Raw genomic sequence first — 24,137 nt, forward strand, 5'->3', positions numbered from 1 at the left:
TTCCAGTGTGGTCAGGGATGTAAAATTAGGACGTGGAGGATATATCCAAAAGCCCTGTTTTTTATTATTGATAATTACAACAATAAGCAATAAGCAATCTACACATAGATAGATAGATAGATAGATAGATAGATAGATAGATAGATAGATAGATAGATAGATAGATAGATAGATAGATAGACAGATAGATAGACAGATAGATAGATAGATAGATAGATAGATAGATAGATAGATAGATAGATAGATAGATAGATAGATAGATAATTTGTTTGTTTGTTTAATCATTCTATTTTTTTATGCTGTGATAATTAGGGCTGATGGTAATGTGTTCCATTATTTTACCCAACAGGAAGACATTTATGCCCAGGGGTCCAAACCATGTACTGAATATAGTGCATCAATATAGGGAAGAGGAAGCCTACACCTGATAACCTAATATGCTAGTATGTGGTCTGGGATGTAACCACAGGCTTAATTGTGCCCTAAGGGAAACAGAGTGCACCAGAGAGAATGATGTCATGGCTTATATAGTGCACTTATACAGGGAGAAGGAAGCCATTTAGGATCAGCTTTGAGACAGCTGAAGTAAGCACATTAATGTATGTGTATAGAGACCTGTCTGGTCTGGGTGTGACTGTTGAGTGTGTAGTTACATAGGTTTTACAGAATCAAAGACAAGCTGACACCATTTTGGCTTATATATAATGGCATCAAATGTTTATTTTAGAATCAGAAGGGTTTTGTTTCTCTCTAATGAAAGAAAAGTCAGGAAACCTAGATGGGAATTCTGAAAACATGAATCTGTTCTCCAGAACTTTAGCATTCCCTGTTCACCAGGAATAAAGTGTCTGAACTGAACAAGCATTGACAATGAAAACTGCACTGTGCCAAACATTGTAAAAGAGAGCTATTAAATCAACTGTTACACATAAGTTCTCTTTAACATTCTGTATTTCTTCCCATTTTGTGCACATGCTCCAGGTACAATTATTGGAGTTCACACAATTATTGTTTTTTTTTTCTGTCATCTGTGAAATCTACATGTAATATCAGTCTTTTTCTAGTGTTCATTCAAGTCAATTATAAATGACTTTTATTTTGAAATGTAATCACAGCGATTTTAGTAAATAAATTGGCATTAATAATAATTATTATTGTACATTCTTGGTTATTTTTAACTTTTATAGCACCTTTATATGTTAAAAATAACCAAGAATGTACAGTGCAATAAATGTTTACTAAACTCACTAACTATTATGAACGTATTACCAGACATCAAATTTAACAATGATAGTATACAACAAATATAATAATTATAATAAATGCCAATTTATTTACTAACATCGCTTTGACTACATTTCAAAATAAAAGTAAAAAAAGAAAATTAAGATATTAAAATAACCAGGTTGCATGAGCGTGTATTGGGGTAATGTGACTGCACTCAAAATTATCCATTCACTTTATATCTCAGGTCTAAAAATAAATTTCATACACCTGTAATTAGTGAAGCACAAATTCACCACAATTAAAGATTGTCTGTTTCTGTAGGTTTTCATTCATATGGTATCTTCTTGGCTTACCAACTGCTGAAACCATCAGAGACCTTACAAAGAATGTACAGGATCTTATTGTTGAAATTTATAGTAACACAGTACAAAGGATTTTCCAAAATAATATATGTACCATGAAAGACTGCAAAGGCAACAAAGAGCAAAATTGATTGAGCAAAAGTGGATTGACATCAACAAGAACAGGATGTCCATCCAAAACTGACAAAAGGAGAAGACAAAAACATGGAGGCTTCCAAGCTTGCTAATGAAAAGGTGTTCAAATTATGTGACAAAATGTGTTATGATTTGATGAGACCAAGGTAGAACATTTTGGGGTATTATTCCAGAATACATTTTCTACAAAAACAAGACTCCCAACATGGTGGTGGCAGCATCGTAATATAAGTCGAGATAGAGGGGATTTTGCACAAAACCTGCAGCTCTCTGTTAGTCAGCTGTAGATAAATATTTTACTTTCCAGCACAATACAATGACCCAAAGCACAAATGCAAGTCTACAAAAAAGTGTCTTCTTCAGAAGAAGAGTAAGATTTTCTCTCAATGGCCCAATCTCCTTTATCTAACACTAGAGGGCAGAACATAAGAAGTCAAATATAGGCTTGAACCAAATGGATGAAGCTTTCCTCCACCCCACCCCATCATTTTCATTTAGGTTCTGTGGCATATCTTATCATTTACATTTGTGGACTAGAGAGGACAGGGCTCACGAAACAACTAGTATTAAAAAAAATTCTATTTAAACCTATAGGTTACTGACAATAGGTTCTTCAGCATCCCCCTGCATTTACAGTGAATATGTCTAAAACACTTTGGGAAATGATGTGCGTCTTTTGCTGAGGAGTTACTTACTAAGTTTAGTCATGATCACACATTATGTTGTATTAAAAAGGGATATCACCTGTGGGGCTCTGTTTGTAACGAGCTTACTAACAGTGAGGTTTACATTCATATCAATATTGTAAACAAAATTAGAATAAACACACAGAGAGAAAGAGAGAGACATAGACACACACACACACACACAGAGAGAGAGAGAGAGAGAGAGAGAGAGAGAGAGAGAGAGAGAGAGAGAGAGACAGACAGACAGACAGACAGAGACACAGAGACAGAAAGAGACACAGAGGGAGGGAGACGGAGACAGAGACACACAGAGAGAGACACACACAGAGACAGAGAGAGAGAGACAGAGAGAGACACACACAGAGGCAGAGAGAGAGAGAGAGAGAGAGAGAGAGAGAGAGAGAGAGAGAGAGAGAAACACAGAGAGGGAGAGAGAGAAACACAGAGAGGGGGGGAGAAACACAGAGACACACAGAGAGAGAGAGAGAGAGAGAGAGAGAGAGAGAGAGAGAGAGAGAGAGAGAGACTAGTGTAGCAGTGTTTATAGGCAGTGAGCCAGGCTGGGTTATGTAGCGCTTGTGTCAATGATCCGCCCCCACTGTTTCAGCGGCTCAGCTCTGATGCTCAAACTCGCTGCGAAGATGTTATCTTATTTCGCCTTATATTAGGTTTCCTTTCACGCCGACAGCTACTTCCTCGTTTGATGACTAAAAGTTTTACGAATATGCTAGCTTTTTCTTAGTTTCTCTTTTCTTCGTGCGTTTACTGGGGATGAAGCTAACAGGCTAGCAGCAGTAGGTGATGATATTGCGGTTAGCTCACTAGCTTCATCTTTTTTATCCGCGGCTAATGGTAAGGAACAGCAGCGCGGTCTCACGTTAACAAGCTTACAGCTACTTTCCTACACTTCTGTTTTAAATTACTCACTAACCCACGGAGCACTCGAGTTCAAAACAACCGACTGTCTTCGTTAAATACTTTTAATACGAAGAAAAATACAGCAGCAGCAGCTAGCCGGCTAGCTGCCTTTGCTGAACAGCGACGGGTTCTTAGGAGAAAGGAAAGCCTGTAATGGCCAACGAGCCGGTTATTCTGAACGTATATGACATGGTGAGTGATTTAAACAGGTTTATTTTCAATTACTGTTGCTTTAGACATCTCAGCCAGCTAAGAACAAACACCTCACTTCTGATAAAGAGGATGCAGTTAAGTTACTTTGACTGCTGAATATGAACCTGAGCTATCTGTGTGTTTATCAAAATCTTTATCTGCTGTTTTAGTCAAACGACGCGCTTGTGTTGGTATAAAACCGCTTTTATATAACGTGCCTGCGAACAAATCTACATCGAAATGATAGAAATGATAAAACATCGACTGTATTATACAACAAAATATCACTATTCGTGTTTGTTTCTGATGGATTATTGTTATTTCCTGCGAACTCTTTTTCAGTCGTGTAAGTGTGTAGTTTCACGTTCAACACGTTGAATGTAGAATAACTTGAACTTCTTTAAATAAACCTTATTAAATGACACCATAACATAAAATTAAACTTAGGTGCTATTTTATTTCTTTATCTTAACTCTTGTGTTGAGCCTCGTGGTTTGCCCAAAGCACATAAGCACCATAATTTGTATTCTCTGCTCTGTTACTGAGCAAACTTACAACACACGGACTTTCATAAATATCTATTTATTTGTCAACATAAATTTGTCTCTTTTCTTTAAGACCGTGTTCTTGAAAAAATATTGCTTCACCTCACCTCCTCTGCCAATCACGAGGATATTGACCTTATAGTGGACAAAGAAAACAGCAGCCTTGTTTCTGATATCATTTATATGGACGAATATATTAGTCATATGGACTTACCTTATGATTACCATATATTTATAAATAAGACAATGGTGTGGTTATGTTTTGTTTTGCACTGGTGCTTCACATGAGCACATTTGACTAGTGCCACAGTCTCTGAACACATTGGACATCTGTTTTGAATTTGAAGCAGGGACAATAAATGCATACTCTTTTGTCCATTCACAGTTGTCCTCAGCTGTTCGAATTGATCTGAAATTTGTGAAAACACTCATTTCTTACAGTGTCTTTACCCTGGTAGGTAGTCTCTGGCCAGATGAGCTGCCTTTAGCTAAATAATTTAAATAAATGCTTATAAATCAGCTAACACAGAGGATCTTCTCCAGCTCCATAGATATTACATGTGACCTCATAGTTTATTGCTATTGTTATTGCCTGTTGTGTTTAGATGTGTTTGTTTCCATAATAAATAAATAAACGTCACCAACCTTTAATCCCTCATGCTGCATGTGTCCCCTCGTCTGCTCTTAGACTGTCAAACTTTGAATATACAGCAGATTTAAGATAAAATGGCAGAGCTTATGCTTGCTACACATGTTCATTTCGAATGCACAATTTAAATTTAAATTAAATTGCACAAAATAAATCAAGATTATTTCTTAGACAAAATGTCTTTCAAAATGTCTTTCTGACAGGCCTAATTACAGATGTTTGTTTTTTTTTTTTTTACTTAATTCAGTTCATTGAAACACTTTGCTTGGTCCGCATCTGGTCAATGCTGGTCAATTGACGTCTCCTTATCTGTACCGAAAGACTTGTTCTGCAACTTTGTCTTATTACCAAGAAAGAAACGAGAAATGAAAAGAAAAGGGCTTTGCACTTTATTAACGTCACAGGAAATAAACTGAGAGCTGAGATGGGAATAACTGTAGCTGTTATAACTTTAACATTAACTTTATCGTTGTCACTATAAATTGATCAAATAGATGATGTTTATTAATAAAATAAAAAATATTATTTGCATTAATTGCTGTGGTGTAAGAGGGATAAATGATTTAGTGATGCATGGTGTAACAGTATACCTCTACTGATGTATACGTTGCATGTCTAAAACTGAATAAAATTCATGCAAAAAATGTCTTATTGGTTTATTTCAAATGATATGTTTTTGATACACAGGATAGTTGATAATCAACTGTGATTAATGAGGCCAAAGCAGTGCAGACTGCCAGAAAGAAATGTTTACCCTATTAAAGTGTGTATATATATTTGATTCAATATGCAAGTAGCCACTAGGCAAATAAATGAAACAGAACATGGTATATCTAGCATGTCTAAGTTTAAACTGCATCAGCTACATCCTGGAATAATTACACCGTTTAGATCAGCTTTTGCCTTCAGCTTAAGTAATGAAGTTTTTCATATACAAGATTTGATTCTAGTGGATCACGACTCAAGCTGTCGGTGCTTTCCTTGTTGAGAGTTGAGCTCACTAATTATGATTTTACAATGTCTGTGTGCAAGGATTGGCCTTGTCTCAGATACTAGTTCTGTATGCTGATGACCAGCACAGGGTTAAAGTTATAGATAGGTCAGAAAGGTTTTCATGTGTTTTACTGTAAGAACTTTTTCTGTTTCTTCATGAATAAAATGACTAGAGAATGACTAATCTGGTCAGCTGATCATTTTTGAAAAACACTTTGACTATGAAGAAACATCTAAGAAGTCATTTGTCTATTGAAATTAGATCATCTTTCAATAGTCAGCTTGTACATAAATTTGCTTTTTATTTATTTATTTTATCATTTTTAATCATATATATTTTGGTGTCACTAAATATTTAACCGTAGTGGTTCTATCTGTCAGCTGACACCACCTCAATTAGTGCAGTCCTTTATGCATCATGTGTAACCTTTCTGCATTATTGAAGAATGGTCTACGTAATTCTCCTTAGTATTATTCACCAAAATTGTGTCTTCCACAAATTAAACTTTCTTGTGTTGTTGTACTGTCCTTTGAAGAGACACAATTTCTCCCCATACTGGCAGGCCCACATGTCCGTTGCTCAGTGCCGTGCATAGTGTGACACCCATATGCTATTTTTAGCTGCACATCTGACATTGGCCATTGCCTGCTGAATTCTTTTTATTTTTTTAAATATGACAAACCTGAGGAAAATCCCATCATCTCAATGCATGACTCATTCACTTAATCATCTTATCAGCTGGAAAGTTGCTTCCACACATTTAATCCAGTAAAGCACATGGATCAGCAGCCCATTACAACAAGCACAGCCAACTGAATCTCAATAATTGTACCGAGTATATGTCACCAAAAATAACAAAGCCCATAGTGTGAAGGTCATAACAGTATGACAAAAGGTACAATAAATCCAATGACGCAAATTGAACCCTATCCAAGGAAGGTGTGATTTAATGCAAAAATGAGCTCTTAAAACGCATAATGTACTTTATGTAATAGATGATGTTTCAGCTGAGGTGTGTTGTGTGGTAATTGTATGACTCTGTTTGAGAGAATGTTCTGTACTAAAGGCAGTGGTTCATGAGCTTTTGCAGTAAGTGAGGGCAAATGTATAATTATTTCGCAATCCTGTAATATCTGTAATCTGTGACTAACATTTTTACTCATATGAATGCAAGTTTTTTTTTTTAGATTTTAACAAATGGTCCTGTACGTACATGTATAAAGACACTCTGTGCTTATAGGTTTCTCGAGCTGTTAAGAGGAGCAAAAGCCAGGCTCCTGAGTAAAACAAAAGAAAAGCTTTTACCATGCCATCGAGAGACCACAAGTTCAAATCATGCTGTCTGTCTGTCTGTTTTTCTGTCTATCTGTCTGTCTGTCTCGTCTCCTGTCAGTTATTGCAACACCAGGCAATGTGGGTGACTACTCCATGTGCTCATGTATGGGGAAGAGGGCATATAGTGCTTTTCTGTTACACCATCCTATGACACTATGGGCAACAATCCGAAAAGATGCAATTGGCTGGCATCATGTACCTAGTGGAGAGCTTGCTGGTTTTTCTTGTAACAGGGAAAGAACATAGTAATTGCTGACTAAGGCACAACTGTTTCAGACCGTCATACTGTATCTCTGCTCTGGTTATTTGATCGTAGTGTACAATTCTCAATGTAATGTGTGGATTATAAATATGAACAAAAGTTATAAAGCTCTTCTATATCATCTAATTAGTTGTGTTTATACACACACTAAGCGCAGAAACACTCTACAAAAGAGATTTGCGTGTTCTGTTTAGTTGGGGAAAAAAGTAAAAACCTTTAGACACACCTTTGGACGCACTTGTTCATATATTCTCACTCCCAGTTAAATAAAAACTTTATTTAAAATGGCGTTTAAGCAGTGCTTGTGAACAATGTGTACAATGTGTTGGTTTGAAATTGCGTGCCGTCCTGTCCGAGATGTGTTTCTGCTTTGTACCCAGTTGTTCTGGGAGAGACTCCAGTGCTGAGGACTTTTCTGACTTTTCACATGCTCAACAGCTGAGTTGATATTGGTCTGGCTTAGATTTGATTATTTCCAGGCCTGTTTGCTTTTGCTTGAAATTCTTTTCCATAAATTTAAACTTTTTATTTGGGTCAAATTTAAACTCAATTTTTTTGGTACAGAGAAGAGAAACAAGTGAATTCAGACCCAGTGTTATGACTAAGATTTGCCACAAAACCTGGTTAAACATTGTTGCTGGTTAAACATCGTTCCTTGTCTGATTGGATAAACATAATCTCTCTTGACAGCTCTCTATTGAAGGGTATCGTATACCGTGGGTAAAAAATATCAAGTCGGCTGTCATGTGTTTTTCACTGAGGAGAGAGGCTTCTATCTGGCCTCAAAGCTCAGCTCGGTGGAGTAATTGTTGACTCCCTGCAAGTTTCTCCACACATGATCTCTGGAGCTCATCCAGTTTGACCATTGTGTTCATGATCACCTCTCTTACAAATATAAAGTGACGTGACATACGGTGACCCGTACTCAGAATTTGCATTTATCCAAAGTGCACACATACACCGTGAACACACACCCGGAGCAGTGGGCAGCCATTTATGCCGTGGCGCCCGGGGAGCAGTTGGGGGGTTCTGTGCCTTGCTCAAGGGCATCTCAGTCGTGGCCGGCCCGAGACTCGAACCCACAACCTTTGGGTTACGAATCAGACTCTCTAACCATTAGGCCATGACTGCCCAAAGACAAAGACTATTCTCCTCCTATTAGCTTGGTTATTGCTCTGATTTTTCTGATCTTATTTAGACAGGTATGTGTACCTTTTCAAATTGCATGCATTAAATTGAATTTACCGTAAGTGGGTAAGGGTCTGCATAACTCCACAATGAGATATATATATAATATATATATATATATATATATATATATATATATATATATATATATATATATTTATTTATTTATTTATATATATATATATAATTGTCATTTAATCAATTAGCAAAGTTCATAAATGTAAATAATCTTAAGCCTTTAGCATAAGGCTGCAATATAAAATCTCTGAATGCAGTGTATGTGAAATAAAAACAAATAGTGTATACAGCACTGCTATTAAAATTACAACCACAACGTTTGTGTGTTACAAAGAACAGGCTCGAAATAACTGCTGAATAAATGCTGGTTCAGTGTCACGCACTGAGGCCTTGAAGAGGTTGTGGAAATGAACTCCAGAAAGGGACATTGTGGCTTCTTTACTTTTTTTTTTTTAAATCCTCTGTGACTTGCGTTTCCCTTTTTATGTGACTTGGAAAAGAAATGTGTCTGAAGAAAGAGCGCTGACTTTGTCAGAAGGCAAGTTTTTGCATGTGGAATGCATGTGGTCATTAAAGACGTGGTAATTTTGAAAGTTGTCTCACTTGTGTTGCGACAGACTAAAGTTCTGCAATGTTGGTGATTCATCAGCAGGAAGTGTGATGAATGACTCGAAGCCATGTTACTCTAATTCATACTTTGTTTCTATTCATTTCAGTTTAGTTTTATCGTATGGTACCTTTTAGCATCTTTTGTAAGAGGTGTGATACAGCTAATTAACAATTATTGGTTAGTAAACAAAGTACAAAAAGCCTACTACATGGTGCAGCTTAGATTGTTATCAAGGCAGGACAATCTCAAGGCAAAAGTGCTTACAGTGTAGAATATCTAATAGTAATACACAATAAATACATCAGGCAAGATATCAAAGAACAGGATAATATGAAGCAGGAAGTGTGAAGGTACACAGTGTAAAGGGTGCAAATGATGTGTTCCACTTCACACACTGAGTTTTGCATTATGGCATTATTCTTTATTTGCTCTAAGTGCTCTTATACAGGATAAACAGTACATTACAGCACAACTATTGTGGGAGAAGGGTCAATGGTGCTTGAAACAGACCTTTAAAAAATGGCATTTTGATGAAAATCCATTATCAAGCATCACGATCTCCATATTACTTGATGCTATCTAGTTTCTACCCACCGCCCAACCTACAATGAAAAATATCAGAGAAAAACAGAATCGAAGGAACATACAAATAATCTTATTGACTCTTATGTAGCTAAACTGAGATCTCCTGAATTGAACCAGAGTTCAGAAAGCCATTGAATTCTGGGAACGTCTTGGTTTTAGGACTTATTCCTGCAGGTTTGTATCATCTGAGTGGCTGCTTATTAAGGCCACATACATACCCACTATAAAAAAGAACTTGTAAACAATAGCATAGTCAATACACTGTAGCTGGCAAACTACATTTATTTATTTATTTTTTGGTATGTTAAAATATGTACGTTAAAAGATCAAGCCTAATTCACGTATGTTAGCTAGTTTCAAAATGTAAAAATCACTGAAATACATGCAATGTGTATGGTGAAAGTGCTTCCATAATGATTTAAAGTGCTTATAAAGCTGTTTAGAGAACAAGCACTAGGCACTTAACTGGTGTTAAAAGGAAGGTTAACGTTTACGTTCCATAACGGAGCAGATTAGTGCTTTTAGATGTGCTTTTAAACATCAAGCTGGTTATTTGCAACATTTACATAAATGTTTATCCGTCAGCTTGTGCTTAATGAGGTTTGCATGTACTGTATAAACTATTTGTTTCTTTTTCTTTAGTATTGGATCAATGAGTTCACTACCTCTCTTGGTATCGGGGTCTTTCACTCAGGGATTGAGATTTACGGCAGAGGTGAGTTCCGTCTGTCGGTTTGGACACAATTATGGGACAACTGTAATATAAATGATGTCTTCTCACCGTGTTTGGTGTTTTCTTTTGTTGCAGAATTTGCATATGGAGGACATCCATATCCATTTTCGGGCATTTTTGAGATAACACCTGGTGATGCGACAGAGCTTGGGGAGACCTTTAAATTCAAGTGAGTTGTGTAACAGTTTTGTTGCTATTCTAATGCACATTTGCCATGGAATATTTTCTTCTATTCTGTCTCTCTTTCTTATAAGAGAGGCTATCGTGCTTGGGAGTACAGACTTCACAGAGGAAGATATAGAGCGGATCATGGAGGAGCTAGGAAAAGAGTACAAGGGTAATGCCTACCACCTCATGCACAAGAACTGCAATCACTTTTCCTCAGCGCTGTCAGAGGTAAGGCTTCTTGCAGCCCAGAATGAACAAAACATCAGTTTATGTGAACATGTACACCACGAGAAACAAGATGGCTGACATTCGATTCTCTTGTTAAATTTTAGATTTTTTTACTGACAGAATATGTGTGACATAAAGGGTTTATAGCAGTTAATAAGCTACCACTATGTAATGAACCATTCTCTGTAAACCAAATCCGACTGAACAAACATTATTTGGGCCAGTAGCAGCTTACAAAAGAATTTAGTAAAGGCAAAGTGCCAGTGACGTCCCCGTGCTCATGCAGCGGCTGTCACTTTGGATCAGAAGCATGTCATTTTGTTTTTGTCAGTAGAGTATTGGAACGTAGCTATATGTAGAGCTTGTGTCGGGAGAAAAAGAAAATACATTTTCCAGATATGTCACTCGTATTCACACTTTATGCCACCCGTAGCTACACTCTGCAAGTGTCAAAACTACTGCTATGATGATTAACCAGAAGCCTCAACACACCACAGCCGATGTAAGAACAAAACACAATACACCAAGAGTGTATATCTGTGTGTATAACTCTACAAAGGGGTTGGAAATAAAAAAATTTAAAAAAAGCACCAAGATTCCCCATAACATATGCAATGTTAGATCACAATACTAAATCTAAATCTGCACACCCAATGCCCACTTTATTGCATTTCATGTAATCATCCAGTCAGCCAATCAACGTAATCTGTTCTTGTCAATATCATGGATATTCAACAACATTCATAAAGTAGCCACACAACTCTCTTCCCATTCTCTGTGTTCTGTCTGTGGCAGATCCTGTGTGGACGTGAGATTCCACGCTGGGTGAACAGGCTGGCATACTTCAGCTCATGTGTGCCCTTCCTACAGAGCTGCCTGCCTAAAGAGTGGCTTACTCCAGCAGCACTGCAGTCTAGTGTGAGTCAGGAGCTGCAGGGAGAGCTGGAGGAAGCCGAGGATGCTGCTGCCTCCGCCTCGGCCTCCACACCTCGTCCCAGCCGACACCAGCCACGCCGATAGGCCCATCTATCATGACTGACGAGCCTCACAGACTGCCTCAAACCTCCTGCTGCCAACAGAGCCCATTCCTTCCAGTGACAGAGCTGCGATCCACCAGCAGTGAAGATGAGTCCCATCCTAGCAGCGAATGGCTCTGACAGAAACACTGAGGGCCTTGCACTATTGGTTTTATTGTCTTGTTTTTGGTCAAGGACCCTGAGGATTTTCTGCCTGATTTACTACAAAACACTCAGAGTTGTTTTTATCAGTGTTAAAAACATTTTAATACTTTTTTGTCTCTAATGTTTATTTTGGAAACTCAGGACAGAAAGACATTTTCCATACTTTTCCTAACTCTCCTAAAGGTTTTTTTTTTATTATTATTATTATTAATTTAATGCTGTCTGCAAAAGCTGGATTTTTCTCACTCACCATTGTTTCCTCTACCACCAATCACCTCAGTGCATCTTCTTCTTCTTCTTTTTTTTTTTAAAGGGAGCTTTTGCTCTTTGGCCATGTATTTATAGGTTCTTCTTACAGAGAAGCTGACACCAGGGCCAAACTACTCCACTTTTGTACTGACACACATCCCATGTCTACCCACTTTGGTGATTGTGCCTAAAGATTTTTACTGTTACATGCTCAAAGAGAGCTCTGCACTCTTTCTCTACAGTTTACCCGGCAGTCTGCACGGAGCAGCAGACTCCTTTGTACCCTGCAAAACCTACTTCAGATGATTTACACCTTTAGGTTTTTAGAGTCTTCTATGTATTGGAGAAGCTGTTTGTATTCCATTTTATGATTATTAAAGAGAACAATAACTTTTTGGTTCAGAAAAACTTGTTCTGATGAATAATTGAATCAAGCATGTTTAGTTTAGTTAGCATTTTTGTCCGGAGCAGTTCAGTGCTTTTCTTTTCCGACCTACGTGAATGTTACCCAAATGCAAAAACCAAAGAATTGCACATTTCTAGGCTGATATATCAGAGCAGTATGTTATATTCCTATAGCTTTGACATATAAAAACATAAACTTGTGATTAGAGACTCCAAAAAAGTCAGTATATGCTCTGAAGAAAGAAAAATGATTTCCAGATTTCTTCTTCACAGTGCCTTTTATTTACATTTATGGCAGATAGCAGATGCCTTTATCCAGTGACTTACATTCATCTCATTTATACATTGAACAGTTGAGGTTTAAGGGTCTTATCCAAGCACCCAGCAGAGGCAGAATGTTAAACCTTTGAATCGGTAGTCCAACATGTCAACCACTGAGCTACCACTCTTCCCACATCTATTGTCTTCTGTTATTATAAAGCAGTGAAGTGGCTACACAAACTTAATGACGTATCGTTTAACAGTCTCAAATGCTGTGTGTTGTATTCAAGCCAGTAAAACAGTAGGAAGGTGAAAGGAAGGAGAAAAATGATGACAGAGCAGGAGCAGCAGGATGATCAGCACTGCCTACACAGCACTTGGAGCACATAGACCAAAGCTGAACGATTAACCTTCAGGAGGTCACATGCTATGAGCAAACCACTAGCAGGTACCACTCCTGTGCTACACTTACCACCAACACAATATTTGAATTGCTGCCTAGAGAGACAGAAGCTAGTGTGGTAGATTCCATAGCCCCATAGTCATGTCTATGGGCTCATCTGTCTGTCCAAAGATGCTCAGGTGGTCAGATGGAGGCAGGTTGATGAGCTGGAGAGGTGCTGCATTGTTGTTTCATGTGATAAATATCTCAAAATCTAGGAACGACTACAAACAATTGCACTTACATATGACATCAAGACGATTACCTCTAAAATGTACAATATTTGTCTTTGCTATACCTCGTTTTTTCCCCCGAACCAGCAGGAACTGGGTCTCGGTAACTGCCCGTTCTCACTGTTATTCCAAATGTTATTCCAGTTTATATTTTTAGCCTGTTTTAGGTGTGTTCCGTGTGGTCAATAAAGAAACAGAATCTGTGAGGCATCAGTACTAGGAGGGCAGTTTGGTGGTAGCAGCACTGGTGCATCACAGGTCCAGGATCTCCGGTTCAAACCTGAGCTCAGGTTACTGTCTGTATGGAGTTTTGCATGTTTTCTCTATGGCTGTGTGGGTTTCCATTAGGTTCTCTGGTTTCCATTTCCGAGAAACATTCTGCATTAACTGCTAAATTGCCCCTAGGTGTCAATAAACATGCATATACATATACAGTTGGGGAAATAATGTATCGAATGTGCGCTTTTAAAAAGAATTTTTTTTTATTAAACACTCTCTCAATGCTGCAATTCACATTACATTTTGACCAGACATTGGCATTACTTCAAGAAAACCACAGATTTTAAAAAATTATATTATTACTCTTGATTGTTGTGATTTGTTCTCTGTAAGAGCTCTTGGTCTCTAGCCATCATGAGATGCTAGTATACCTGCATTCAGAGGCAGGTAAGCCTTTTTCTAACCTTTTAACCTGGGTTCTAATTTGCAGGTAGCGTAGATATAACCTACTTGTTCTTAATGTGTTCGATACTGTTTTCCTGTCATTCCACTTTTCTAACTTTTTAATTGATTACAATATGATTTCTATCATTCTAGATCCAATTTCTTGAGTTAATACCAATGTCTGGTCAAAATCTCATGTGAACTGTGTTTAATAAGAGAAATCTTAATGTGTTGTATACTTATTTCTTCCCCCCTTCCCCCCATACTTACTGTATAATCACTAGGTGTGGATCTGTTGTTCTTCCTGTGTTACAGAAATCTACATCTAGATTTCTAGGGAAACCTCCCTGAGACAACATGAGGGAGAAACTTTGAGAGGAACCAGACATTAAAGGGAACACATCCTCTTTTATATGGCACCAGTTGACACTTTTATGGCTTCTTACTCTTTCCCAACTAGGCTGTAAAGCTTTGGTATAAACTGTCTTCAGTAAGTATAATCTTTAGGTCATCCAAGAGAGACAAAACAACAGCAATGTTTTGGTTATCCTTGTGTATCCTATTCTATTATACATAAAAGATTTTTTTTTTTTTTTTGCTTTAAAGTGCAAATGATGATTCCAAAATCGTTCTCTCACCACTTTTTTTGACGTGGAAATCTATTCAAAATGGTGACATTTAAAGCAGAGGATTATTCTTTTAAGCTATCAATACTATTGGTGAAGGAAAAAAAAATTATATTTTCTATTTCTATTATAGCTGTATTCGTGTTTGATGCACGGGAATCAAAGGAGGTTTTGGCGTGATCTGGAAAATCTTCAGTAATTTTGAATAATTGCAGTCTTCTTCAAATATGACAGCATGAGAGAGATCACAGTATCACAAATCCTGGAGGGACTACAAACTACTGTGTCTACACCAGACACAGCAATTTAATCTTGAGTGACATGAGAGAATATTTAGGTGACATGAAGGGTTTTTCAACACTAAAATGTAAAATGTTTATCTTGCTGTACTCATCCCACTCCTCCCTCGTTCTTTCCTGAACCAGCAGCTGTTCTGAATGATCCTTAATACCCTGCTTGTCTTCATAAACTCTATCAGCACGACAACATATGAAATGCACCAGTTTATTTTTGTAGCATTTGTTAGATGTGCTTTATTCAGCTGTCAAACACATTCTTCACAATGATGTCAACGTAAGCGACGTTAAGCAGTTTACACAATAAATAGGTTAATAACTTAAGACAACATTGATTACTTAAGACCACTTGAAATATTGACTTTTGAGCAAATACTGTGCAGTTTGTTCTTCCAGCCGCCGCTACTTCACCCGAAATCATCACTGACCGTGTCATCTTTATAATAAGTGAATATCTGGGATGTAAACTCTCTTCTCAAAACTCCCTGTTAAACACAAAATGCTCACACAGCACAGCACAGTGTAGCACATTTAAACAGCTTTGGTTTATATATTAAATCCTAGTCTCAGTCTTGCGTTGTCTAAATCTCTCATCCTGTTTAATCCCGTCAGTAAGCGATAGCGATACGTGAAATATTTGAAACAGTGTTTGTGACTGTAAAATTAGTTTACATATTTTAAAAGCAGCAATGACGACATGCTAAGGTATGCTTTTATTTTCTGCTTTTTGCCTTGTCTAATGCCAATGGATGATTGTGGATGATTAAAAAAGGACAAAAACGGAACATTATCGCAGCAAATATGCCCTACACCTGAACGTTCCATGTTCTGATCCCTGTTATAGCAGTAGTAGATATATATAACAGGCCAGATTAATAATTCGGAAAACTCTAATTTTATAGCGCATCATGATGACTGCTTGTATTTGTCTTTGAAGATTTGCTCTTAAAAATATCTTATGGTCACAGCAGTCAGCTATGCAGAAAGTTGTGTTTTCCTTCTTCTAGCTCACTGAAATCGGATAAAAGGGTGCGTTAGAAAGAACCTTATGTGTTGAATCAGGAGTGTTAAATCAGGGGTGAAAAGATGGTGCACTGGTGTCAGTTTCAAGGAACCGTTTAACTTTTTGCCTGCAGCCACTGATAAAAAAACAACTCAACTAGTAAACTGTGTTGTCTTGCTAAGGCAAAAGGCAGCATCTATTAAAATGATTTCCCCTTTTTATTATGCCATTTAATTTACCAGTTAACAGTCTTTAAACAGCCTTTATCAGATTCTCTAACTACTACTTATTTAGCTGGACATAAACTAAATAAGTTATTTTTCTCAGTTGCTGCCTTCTGCCACAGTAGGGGCATGTGCTTCTGAGGCTGTGAAAATGTCCAAGGAAAAGTAACATCCAACACGTCCCCACACGCGTATCCTTCCAATGGTAAATTTGAGATGCATCTAGTGAAAAAGGAGCGGGTTTCTCGGGAAGCGGTGGCAAGGCTCGTACTTGCTGAAGGTTGTGTTTAAGTCTGAAGCAGGCGATGCACTCTTTGCAGCTGGTACTGTGACAGCATAAGCCGGTGAACCTGCTCCTGCCCTCGAGCACAAGGCACCATCACACGACCAACCAACACTTCATCTCTCATCTTCTCCTCCTTAGCCTGGCATGAGAAATGTGATATTTATGTAATATTTGAAATATGTACCAAAAGAATCTTAGTTTATCTTAGTTTTATATGGTTCTAGGTGCCGCCCGATCCCCCAGGATGCAAACAGGAGAACACAAAACAGTTCATCTCAGAATATATGTAAATTTAGTTTAAACTACAAAACATCTCATAATGGCTGTTCGCCAACAACCTTATCACAGGTCTGTGGTTTTACCTTTACGAAGGAGCTGCAGGGGAAAGTAGCGAAGTCGGACGAAACCTGAGCGCCAGGTCTCTGAGACACCACATGCTCTGCCACTTCATCCTAAAGGGCAGGGAATGACTGTGTTCAGTTTGCACCAATCACATTTGACTAATGATGCATACTGGTGTTCTGACTATTTTTACCTTTAGCCTGTCGAGGGTCTCACTGAGAGACTGTAGCCTTGCTGTCTGCTCCAGAAGCTGGGCACTGGGAGTCACTGTACACAAAAATAACAACACAAGCCTCTCTATGTTAGTAGAAATGTACAGATCTGTGTAGAATCATCATCACGAGCAGGTCACGATCTCTAACCTGGAGACTTTCCAGTGATGTCTACGACTTTGACATTGGCACTCATCTGCAGCAGTGTTTCCAGGAGTTGGTCTGTTTTGCGATAGAGAGCACTGGACAGGACCTCAGGTCTACAACCCTCTCGCCAGCTCAGCTTTGACACGTTCAGTGGAGGAAGTGAAGCTAACTGAGCACGCATCTTCTCCGCCTAGATACACAAACATGTTTGCAGAGACAGAATGAGGACTGATGACAAATGATGTGTATATACTCTGAAATTTCTGTTTCTGACCTTAACCAGGGCTTTTCAACATAATAACAAGCACAAGAAATGGAAATATATAGATCTAAATCTATGAATCTAAATCTTATTAATCTAACTAAAATAATGCAGTATAATATTAAGCTATCGAAATAACAGTAGATAAAAGAGAATCCACTCTTTTGTTATGCCAAAATTGTCTTTTTGGTTTAAAGAGAAACTGTGCAGATTTCAGTTGTACAGATTTTATTTTTCATCAGAATCAAAGTGAACTGTAATTTAATATAAGCATATTATTAATATTTGTTTATTTGTCTGTGCAATATAAATTATTGTTTTAACAATCTCAGAAAGGTCAATCCTTTAATTTTTGTCTCACATTTCTCCCCAATTTGGTCACCTCCCAAGTTTCCACCCACTAACCAGACTCCAGCTGCGAACTGGGTAGAATGAAGGCTAATACATGCTTCCTCTTTAACACATGAAGCCAGCCAACAGCTTTGTTCAAACTGCTTCTTATGCTGCATCACAGTGCAAACACACTCAGAGGAAAGTTCTATCCCTCGGTTTCTCATATATGAGCTTATAAACACCCACGATTGGTTGATATTGCTGTAACTTATAGGGAAGAGAGTAACACTACCATGCGTCCCACCCACAGAGCATGTATACAGAGCAATTTTATCCAAAAACCCCAACAACATTTTATGTTGAGCTACTTGGGAGCTTCACAGACCATTTGGCGTCTGGTTTAATTGTAATATCCAGGACTACTGGCATTGTAACCAAATTTAAGACCATATCAGGATAACAAGTTTGAGAAGTGAAATGCGTGCGTGTGTGCGTGTGCGTGTGCGTGTGTGTGTGTGTGTGTGTGTGTGTGTGTGTGTGCGTGCGTGCAAGACCTTCAAGATGTTGTTTTCGTTTTTCAGGTGCTTTATGCTGAGTCTCTGAGCTTCAATCTGTTGGGACAGCAGTGGAGAATCTATCACCTGCACACCTCCTGCAGCACACATGCCTATAGCACCTACACATAGACACACACACACACACACACACACACCAGATCACTAGCTTTGCTTTTTCATGTAATACGACTATCAGCATAGACATTCTGCATGGTTGTGTATATTTCTTGTATATACTGTATATTTCCTTGCGCTAAATGTAGGACACACATGAGGGCCATCTTAGGGAGCTCATAAAAGACAAGCAAAAAAGTGAAGAGTGTATGTACATTGTGTGTCAAGCTATTATGCTAAACACTTATTAAATCTGACATTTTGAAGAATAAAGAGTACATTCTGCACCACATTTCCATCATTTCGGTGCAAATAAGGGATGCAGGGATTTCCACTTTCTTACAGGTTTCATAAAAGCTGTTGTACAAAATGGAAAGTGCACCTATGTTTATTTAGAACTGATGAAGGTGCTGTTGTGGATTTATTAAACAATTTTCAGAGATAAAGAGCTTCATTACATATGTAACTGGCTGAGATGAGTCCATTGTCTTGGTTAGATTCTGAATGTAGGACTATGATAAAATAGCAAACTTTAGTTCAACAAACCTGATATTAGTGATGTGATATATCTGATATTTTCACCTAAACCTGAGGATCTCAGTGAGACTTAAAACAAGTGAAAATGCTGATCACTTTATCAGATGGCAGTTTTTGTAGAACACTTTCCTTTAGTACTTTGCTGTCTACTTGACAAGTGGAAATGATGGTGCTTTGGTGCGTCAAGGTCATATTTTATTATAATATCATATACTTCTTTTTAAACCATGGCACAAATTGTTTTTTAAAAAAAAATCAACAAGAAGTCAACTTTATACCTTCAGGAGCTCGCTAGGGAAGAACCCAGATCACCACCAATGAAAACAGCTCAGAACATCTTCTTGCTGGTATATTAGTCTGACTCAACTCTTGCTTCATTTATCAGGTCTATCAAAAGTGGTTCAGCTCCTGACAGTAAACTAGTCAGATGTCTGGACCATTCAATTCACTTTATAGATAGATTCATTGGAGGTCAAATACCTAGCTTCTGTCCCATACTCCTTGATGCTACGCTGATTTTGAGGATCGAAGTTGTAATGATGTACTGCTGTCTTCTCTTCTACAGTTAAATCTTTTATACCATAATAATAGCTTTGTCAACAACCTGCATATACGCCACAACACAATTGTGGAAAAAGCACAAAGATGACAGCAGGAACTATTCAATTCTCACAGGTGGATGAAATATCGTTTGTCAATATTTTTTAGGATGAAATCCCTAAAAGTGTTATGAAAGAAATCCAACAAACCCTTCATTGCATAATAGTGTGGCATACAGTGTAGATCACTGTAGAGTAGTAATGACAGAGTAGCAATGCAGTTTACCTTTCTGATCCTCTGCAGTGGGAATGAAGAGATACGAGAGAGAAACACATAAGATTCGGTGAAGGAAAGAAGGCATGAAAGGGAAAAGCAGAAAAATGTGCAGCAGTCTAAGAAAACCTGTTAGAGGTGTCTATCTCTGGAGAACACCTGGACGGTATCTTTAAATATGATAGTTTAGCGTTTCACTTTTGTACGTAAACAGAATTTCTTTTTGAGGCGCATGAAAAAGGTGACATTTTCTGTCATTTTCAACTATTCTAAAAAAAAAAATCATGACATGTCCAATCATTATAAGCATACAGGTACCTTATCCTTTAGAATGCCATAGATTTTCATCATTCTCACCAGTTGTGATGCCACCAGTCACAATGGAAGCAATGCCAGAGGCGGGACTTCCCCTGAGTCCCTCGATGGTCATCTTTGACTGGCTGTTTATCCGCTGTCTCAGCTCCGTCTTCTCTGCCTCAAGTTGGTCTATGTCAGCCTGCAGAGCATCCATGGTTTCTTCAAATTCCCTGCACACACACACACACGCACACACACACAGATTTGTAACACAAACTACATTTGATCAATAATAATGATTATCAATCGGTGAGAACGAACGACAATATTGTGTAAAAGGTCATCAGTGCTTGTCAGCTTTTTCTAATGGTTATTCTCATACTTCTCCTTTTTCTTCAGGAGTGCCTGGGTCTCATCCAGAATGGTCTGGATTTTTTCCACACGTTCATCTGCGTCCTTTGAAGCACTGTCCAGCTTCTTCTCTAGAAGGCTCAGCCGCACGTTGGCCTCACACAGCTCTTCACCCTACACAGAGGGATGTTTCAACATCAATTATTCATTTTATCAGTAATTGATGTTTCAACATCAATTATTCATTTTATCAGTAACCTACATACATGTATGCAGCAGGTGTAATATGTGGATGTACTACACTCGCTTTAAATTGTGTGGCTACCTTTATTTTGAGGGATTTCTTGAGCTCTTTGATGGCAGTCTCTCTGTCTTCCAATTTTAGGCCGAGTCCTTCAGCGTCTGTGATCTCGGCCCTCAGTGCAGCCGCCCGCACTTCTACTGGAGCCATCTACACACACACACAAACACACACAATGTAGACATGGGAAACATCTAAATTAGTTTGTTTCCCCTTACAGTATTGCTCCATTTGCCAACTCAAGATGTTTATACTGCACCTGTACCATCTTACCTCAAACTGTGAGCATTTGCACTGCTCCACTTTTGCACAACTTGCACTAAGGCACAGTTATGTCTCATTTGCACGGTATGTGGCTTTTAGAATGTAGTAATTGCACTGATCCACTTTTGCACAACCAGTAATATTATACAGTTTCTATTTCCTTCAATTCTTTTTATATATTTTATATTTAACTCATAACTTTCATCATATTTATGCTTCTATGCTTCATTGTTAGAATGCACCAGTACACCAAGACCAATTCCTTGTATATGTAAACCCTTACAGTGCTTTTCACTGGACAATGAAGGTGATTCTTATTCTGATTGCTATATTTCTTTTTCTTTTTTTTTATTTTATTTCCAAATGTTCTGCTAGAACCCTTGGCTGTAACATGGTCCTGCTGTGATAATGAACAGCTCTGCAGAAATACATCTGAGTATAGAACTCACCCCAGTCTGTGGCTTCTCCGAGTCGTATTCTCCCTCCTGCATAGCAGTGGCCATCTTGTTCATGGTTGCGATGACGACGCTACAGGACTGCCGCAGACACTCATACAGGTTTATACCCTGGGAGCCATAGATCTGAGCATGACAACAGAAGACGATGAAATGCACATGAGGAATAACCACACAATGACCTCTAATAAAGTCTTCCTGGGAGATAAACTGTTCTGCATTTCTGATAGACTACTCTTATTTTTTATAAAAGACAAATGTTGTAAGGATATACACAGATAGTTTAAGGGCTCCCTCAGAAAGCACATTAGGTTGAAAAAAGAAAAAATATAGACAAATATTTTTGGAAATTTTACTAGCACAAATATTATATTACACGGATGTTTTGCCCTTATCCAAGAGCAACTTATATATATTTATCTAATTTAATACATTTGAGCATTAAGGGGCCTGCTCAGGAGCCTGGCAGTGGCAGGTTGGTGGACCTGGGATTTGAACTTACAACCATCCAATCTGTAGTCCAACACCTTAACCACTAAGCTACTACATCCCATCCTGGGAGCCTGGAATCTATCCCAGTTCTAATATTATCAAAATTGCAGGATGTATTTATTTATTTATTTATTTATTTTCAAATTCATAGCCAAACATAGTATAATTTCTCAGTCTGTGCCTAGAACTAACATTAGGATTTAATCCATGCTGCACACAGACATACACAGACACAAGCACTGACCTGTTCAGCTGCTTTGAAGGCCATGTCCTCCAGTTTAAGCACTGGAAGACCCTCATGTTCTCCAAGTGGAGCAATGAGTTGAGCTCCTGCTGCAGCCACCTCCTGCAGCACAGCATTCACCCAAGCCAGCTGCCTTCTGCTTTCTGCCAGCGTCTCACTCACCTGCCCACACACACACACTCTCCCATCAGCCATGCCTGTCTGTAGGTTCTTGTTTATACATAAGAGATTTAAGCATGTGTGTGTCAGCAAAATTATACATGTGTATGTACACGTGTGTGTTTAGACCTGAGGCCCAAAGCTGAGGGCAGCAGGGATGCCTGGAGCATCAGTGCCTGGCATGCGACGTCGAATCTTTTTGCAGAACTGGCGAATGTCGCTACAAGAAGTGTCCAGATCTTTAAGCAGCACAAAAAACGGTGTTTCTTCTTCTCCTCCCGCCTGCAGGAAGGAGCGCAGCCGACCTACCTCCACCATCATACAGTCCAGAGCACTCTGGGTAAACTGCAGAGATACATGGATATGATAGTCATAGTGTTTTCAGAGCTGTACTGTGTGATGGTAGAAGCAAATAATCATGTACAAAAAAGATCATAGCTACAGCTGTGTATTTGTGTATGTGTATGTGTGTGTCTGGATCTCCTAGCAAATATGTTTACAAATCCAACTCAACATTCATTCATTCATTTTCTACCGCTTATCCGAACTTCTCGGGTCACGGGGATCCTGTGCGTTTCAGGCATCAAGGCAGGATACACCCTGGACGGAGTGCCAACCCATGGCAGGACACACACACACTCTCATTCACTCACACAATCACACACTACGGACAATTTTCCAGAGATGCCAATCAACCTAGCATGCATGTGTTTTGGACCGTGGGAGGAAACCGGAGTACCCGGAGGAAACCCCCGAGGCACGGGGAGAACATGCAAACTCCACACACACAAGGCGGAGGCGGGAATCGAACCCCCAACCCAGGAGGTGTGAGGCTAACGTGCTAACCACTAAGCCACCGTGTCCCCCACTCAACATATTTGATGAATTTGATTAAAAAAAATAAAAGTTCAAAAAGTAACTAGCTGTAATGTTTGCATTCTTTTTTTTATTGTCCTTATTAAAGTTCTTTTAATTGCGCAATTTAATTCATGCAAATTGATGTTTTGCTTCAATTTGCATGAATGATGTACAAAATGAACAAAAACTCAACCCTGTTACATTTTCTGTCTTTTCACAACTAAAACAAAAATTTGCACCACTTTTCCAGGTGGATGCACTTGTAGACTTATGGAACTTTCTAGATCTTTTCCAGCTCTGTAAATCACCAATGATCTGCCAGAGCCCAGCAGGCTTAACAATACTAAAACACCCCACAGCTTTTGGTTACGATTGTCCTTCCATTTATTCAATTTCTGTAGCAACACTGGGTCATCCAGTTCCATTCTGTTATCCAACACTGGGTCACAAGGATCCTGCAGTCTATCTCAGGGCACTCAGGGCACGAAGCAGGAGACACTCTGGATGACGTGCCAACACATCACAGGGCATAATCACACACTTACCTTCACAGGGATGATTTAGAAATTGTGATCTTAAGCATGTCTTTGAACTGGGGAAGAAACCAGTGTTGTGCAGGAAACCCCTGAAATACAGGGAGTACATGCAAACTCCATACACACAAAGGGTATAGTCATAAATATAGTCATAAACCC

General features: G+C 38.5%; 2 protein-coding genes across 6 annotated transcripts in view; one reads left to right on the forward strand and one right to left on the reverse strand.

The window, feature by feature from the left end:
* The first annotated feature begins 2,926 nt into the window (after positions 1-2,926).
* desi2 (desumoylating isopeptidase 2) lies at positions 2,927-12,673 on the forward strand. Of its 2 annotated transcripts, XM_027150223.2 has the most exons (6): positions 2,927-3,520; positions 10,349-10,421; positions 10,515-10,608; positions 10,694-10,835; positions 11,269-11,337; positions 11,631-12,673. In XM_027150223.2, the coding sequence occupies exons 1-6, from the start codon at positions 3,482-3,484 to the stop codon at positions 11,853-11,855; spliced, it is 642 nt and encodes a 213-aa protein (XP_027006024.1). In that variant the 5' UTR covers positions 2,927-3,481; the 3' UTR covers positions 11,856-12,673. The 2 variants fall into 2 exon arrangements, with proteins under 2 accessions (XP_027006024.1, XP_027006025.1); XM_027150224.2 differs by lacking the exon at positions 11,269-11,337 and having other exon boundaries at positions 2,936-3,520.
* A 2,716-nt stretch (positions 12,674-15,389) lies between these two features.
* Positions 15,390-24,137, reverse strand: part of dctn1b (dynactin 1b) — a 32,713-nt gene continuing 23,965 nt past the window's right edge. The window contains exons 20-31 of one of the 4 annotated variants that reach the window (XM_027150220.2): positions 22,714-22,929; positions 22,426-22,587; positions 21,684-21,815; positions 20,995-21,120; positions 20,701-20,843; positions 20,379-20,548; positions 20,034-20,045; positions 18,555-18,676; positions 17,409-17,595; positions 17,240-17,313; positions 17,067-17,156; positions 15,390-16,843 (exon numbers count right to left, since the gene is read on the reverse strand). In XM_027150220.2, coding sequence (XP_027006021.1) covers positions 16,706-16,843; positions 17,067-17,156; positions 17,240-17,313; positions 17,409-17,595; positions 18,555-18,676; positions 20,034-20,045; positions 20,379-20,548; positions 20,701-20,843; positions 20,995-21,120; positions 21,684-21,815; positions 22,426-22,587; positions 22,714-22,929 — 1,572 coding nt within the window. In that variant the 3' untranslated portion in view covers positions 15,390-16,705. The remainder of the gene's footprint in view (positions 16,844-17,066; positions 17,157-17,239; positions 17,314-17,408; positions 17,596-18,554; positions 18,677-20,033; positions 20,046-20,378; positions 20,549-20,700; positions 20,844-20,994; positions 21,121-21,683; positions 21,816-22,425; positions 22,588-22,713; positions 22,930-24,137) is intronic. The other 3 variants (XM_047812395.1, XM_047812394.1, XM_047812396.1) reach the window with 3 other exon arrangements.

The sequence above is a fragment of the Tachysurus fulvidraco genome, chromosome 4 (genome assembly GCF_022655615.1).
Source record: "Tachysurus fulvidraco isolate hzauxx_2018 chromosome 4, HZAU_PFXX_2.0, whole genome shotgun sequence".
Lineage (NCBI taxonomy): Eukaryota > Metazoa > Chordata > Actinopteri > Siluriformes > Bagridae > Tachysurus > Tachysurus fulvidraco.

Coding starts and splice junctions, on each gene's coding strand:
- desi2 (XM_027150223.2), top strand. CDS start 3,482: ATGGCCAACGAGCCGGTTATTCTGAACGTATATGACATG. Junction 3,521..10,348: donor TTCTGAACGTATATGACATG/GTGAGTGATTTA, acceptor CTTTTTCTTTAG/TATTGGATCAATGAGTTCAC. Junction 10,609..10,693: donor GGGGAGACCTTTAAATTCAA/GTGAGTTGTGTA, acceptor CTTTCTTATAAG/AGAGGCTATCGTGCTTGGGA.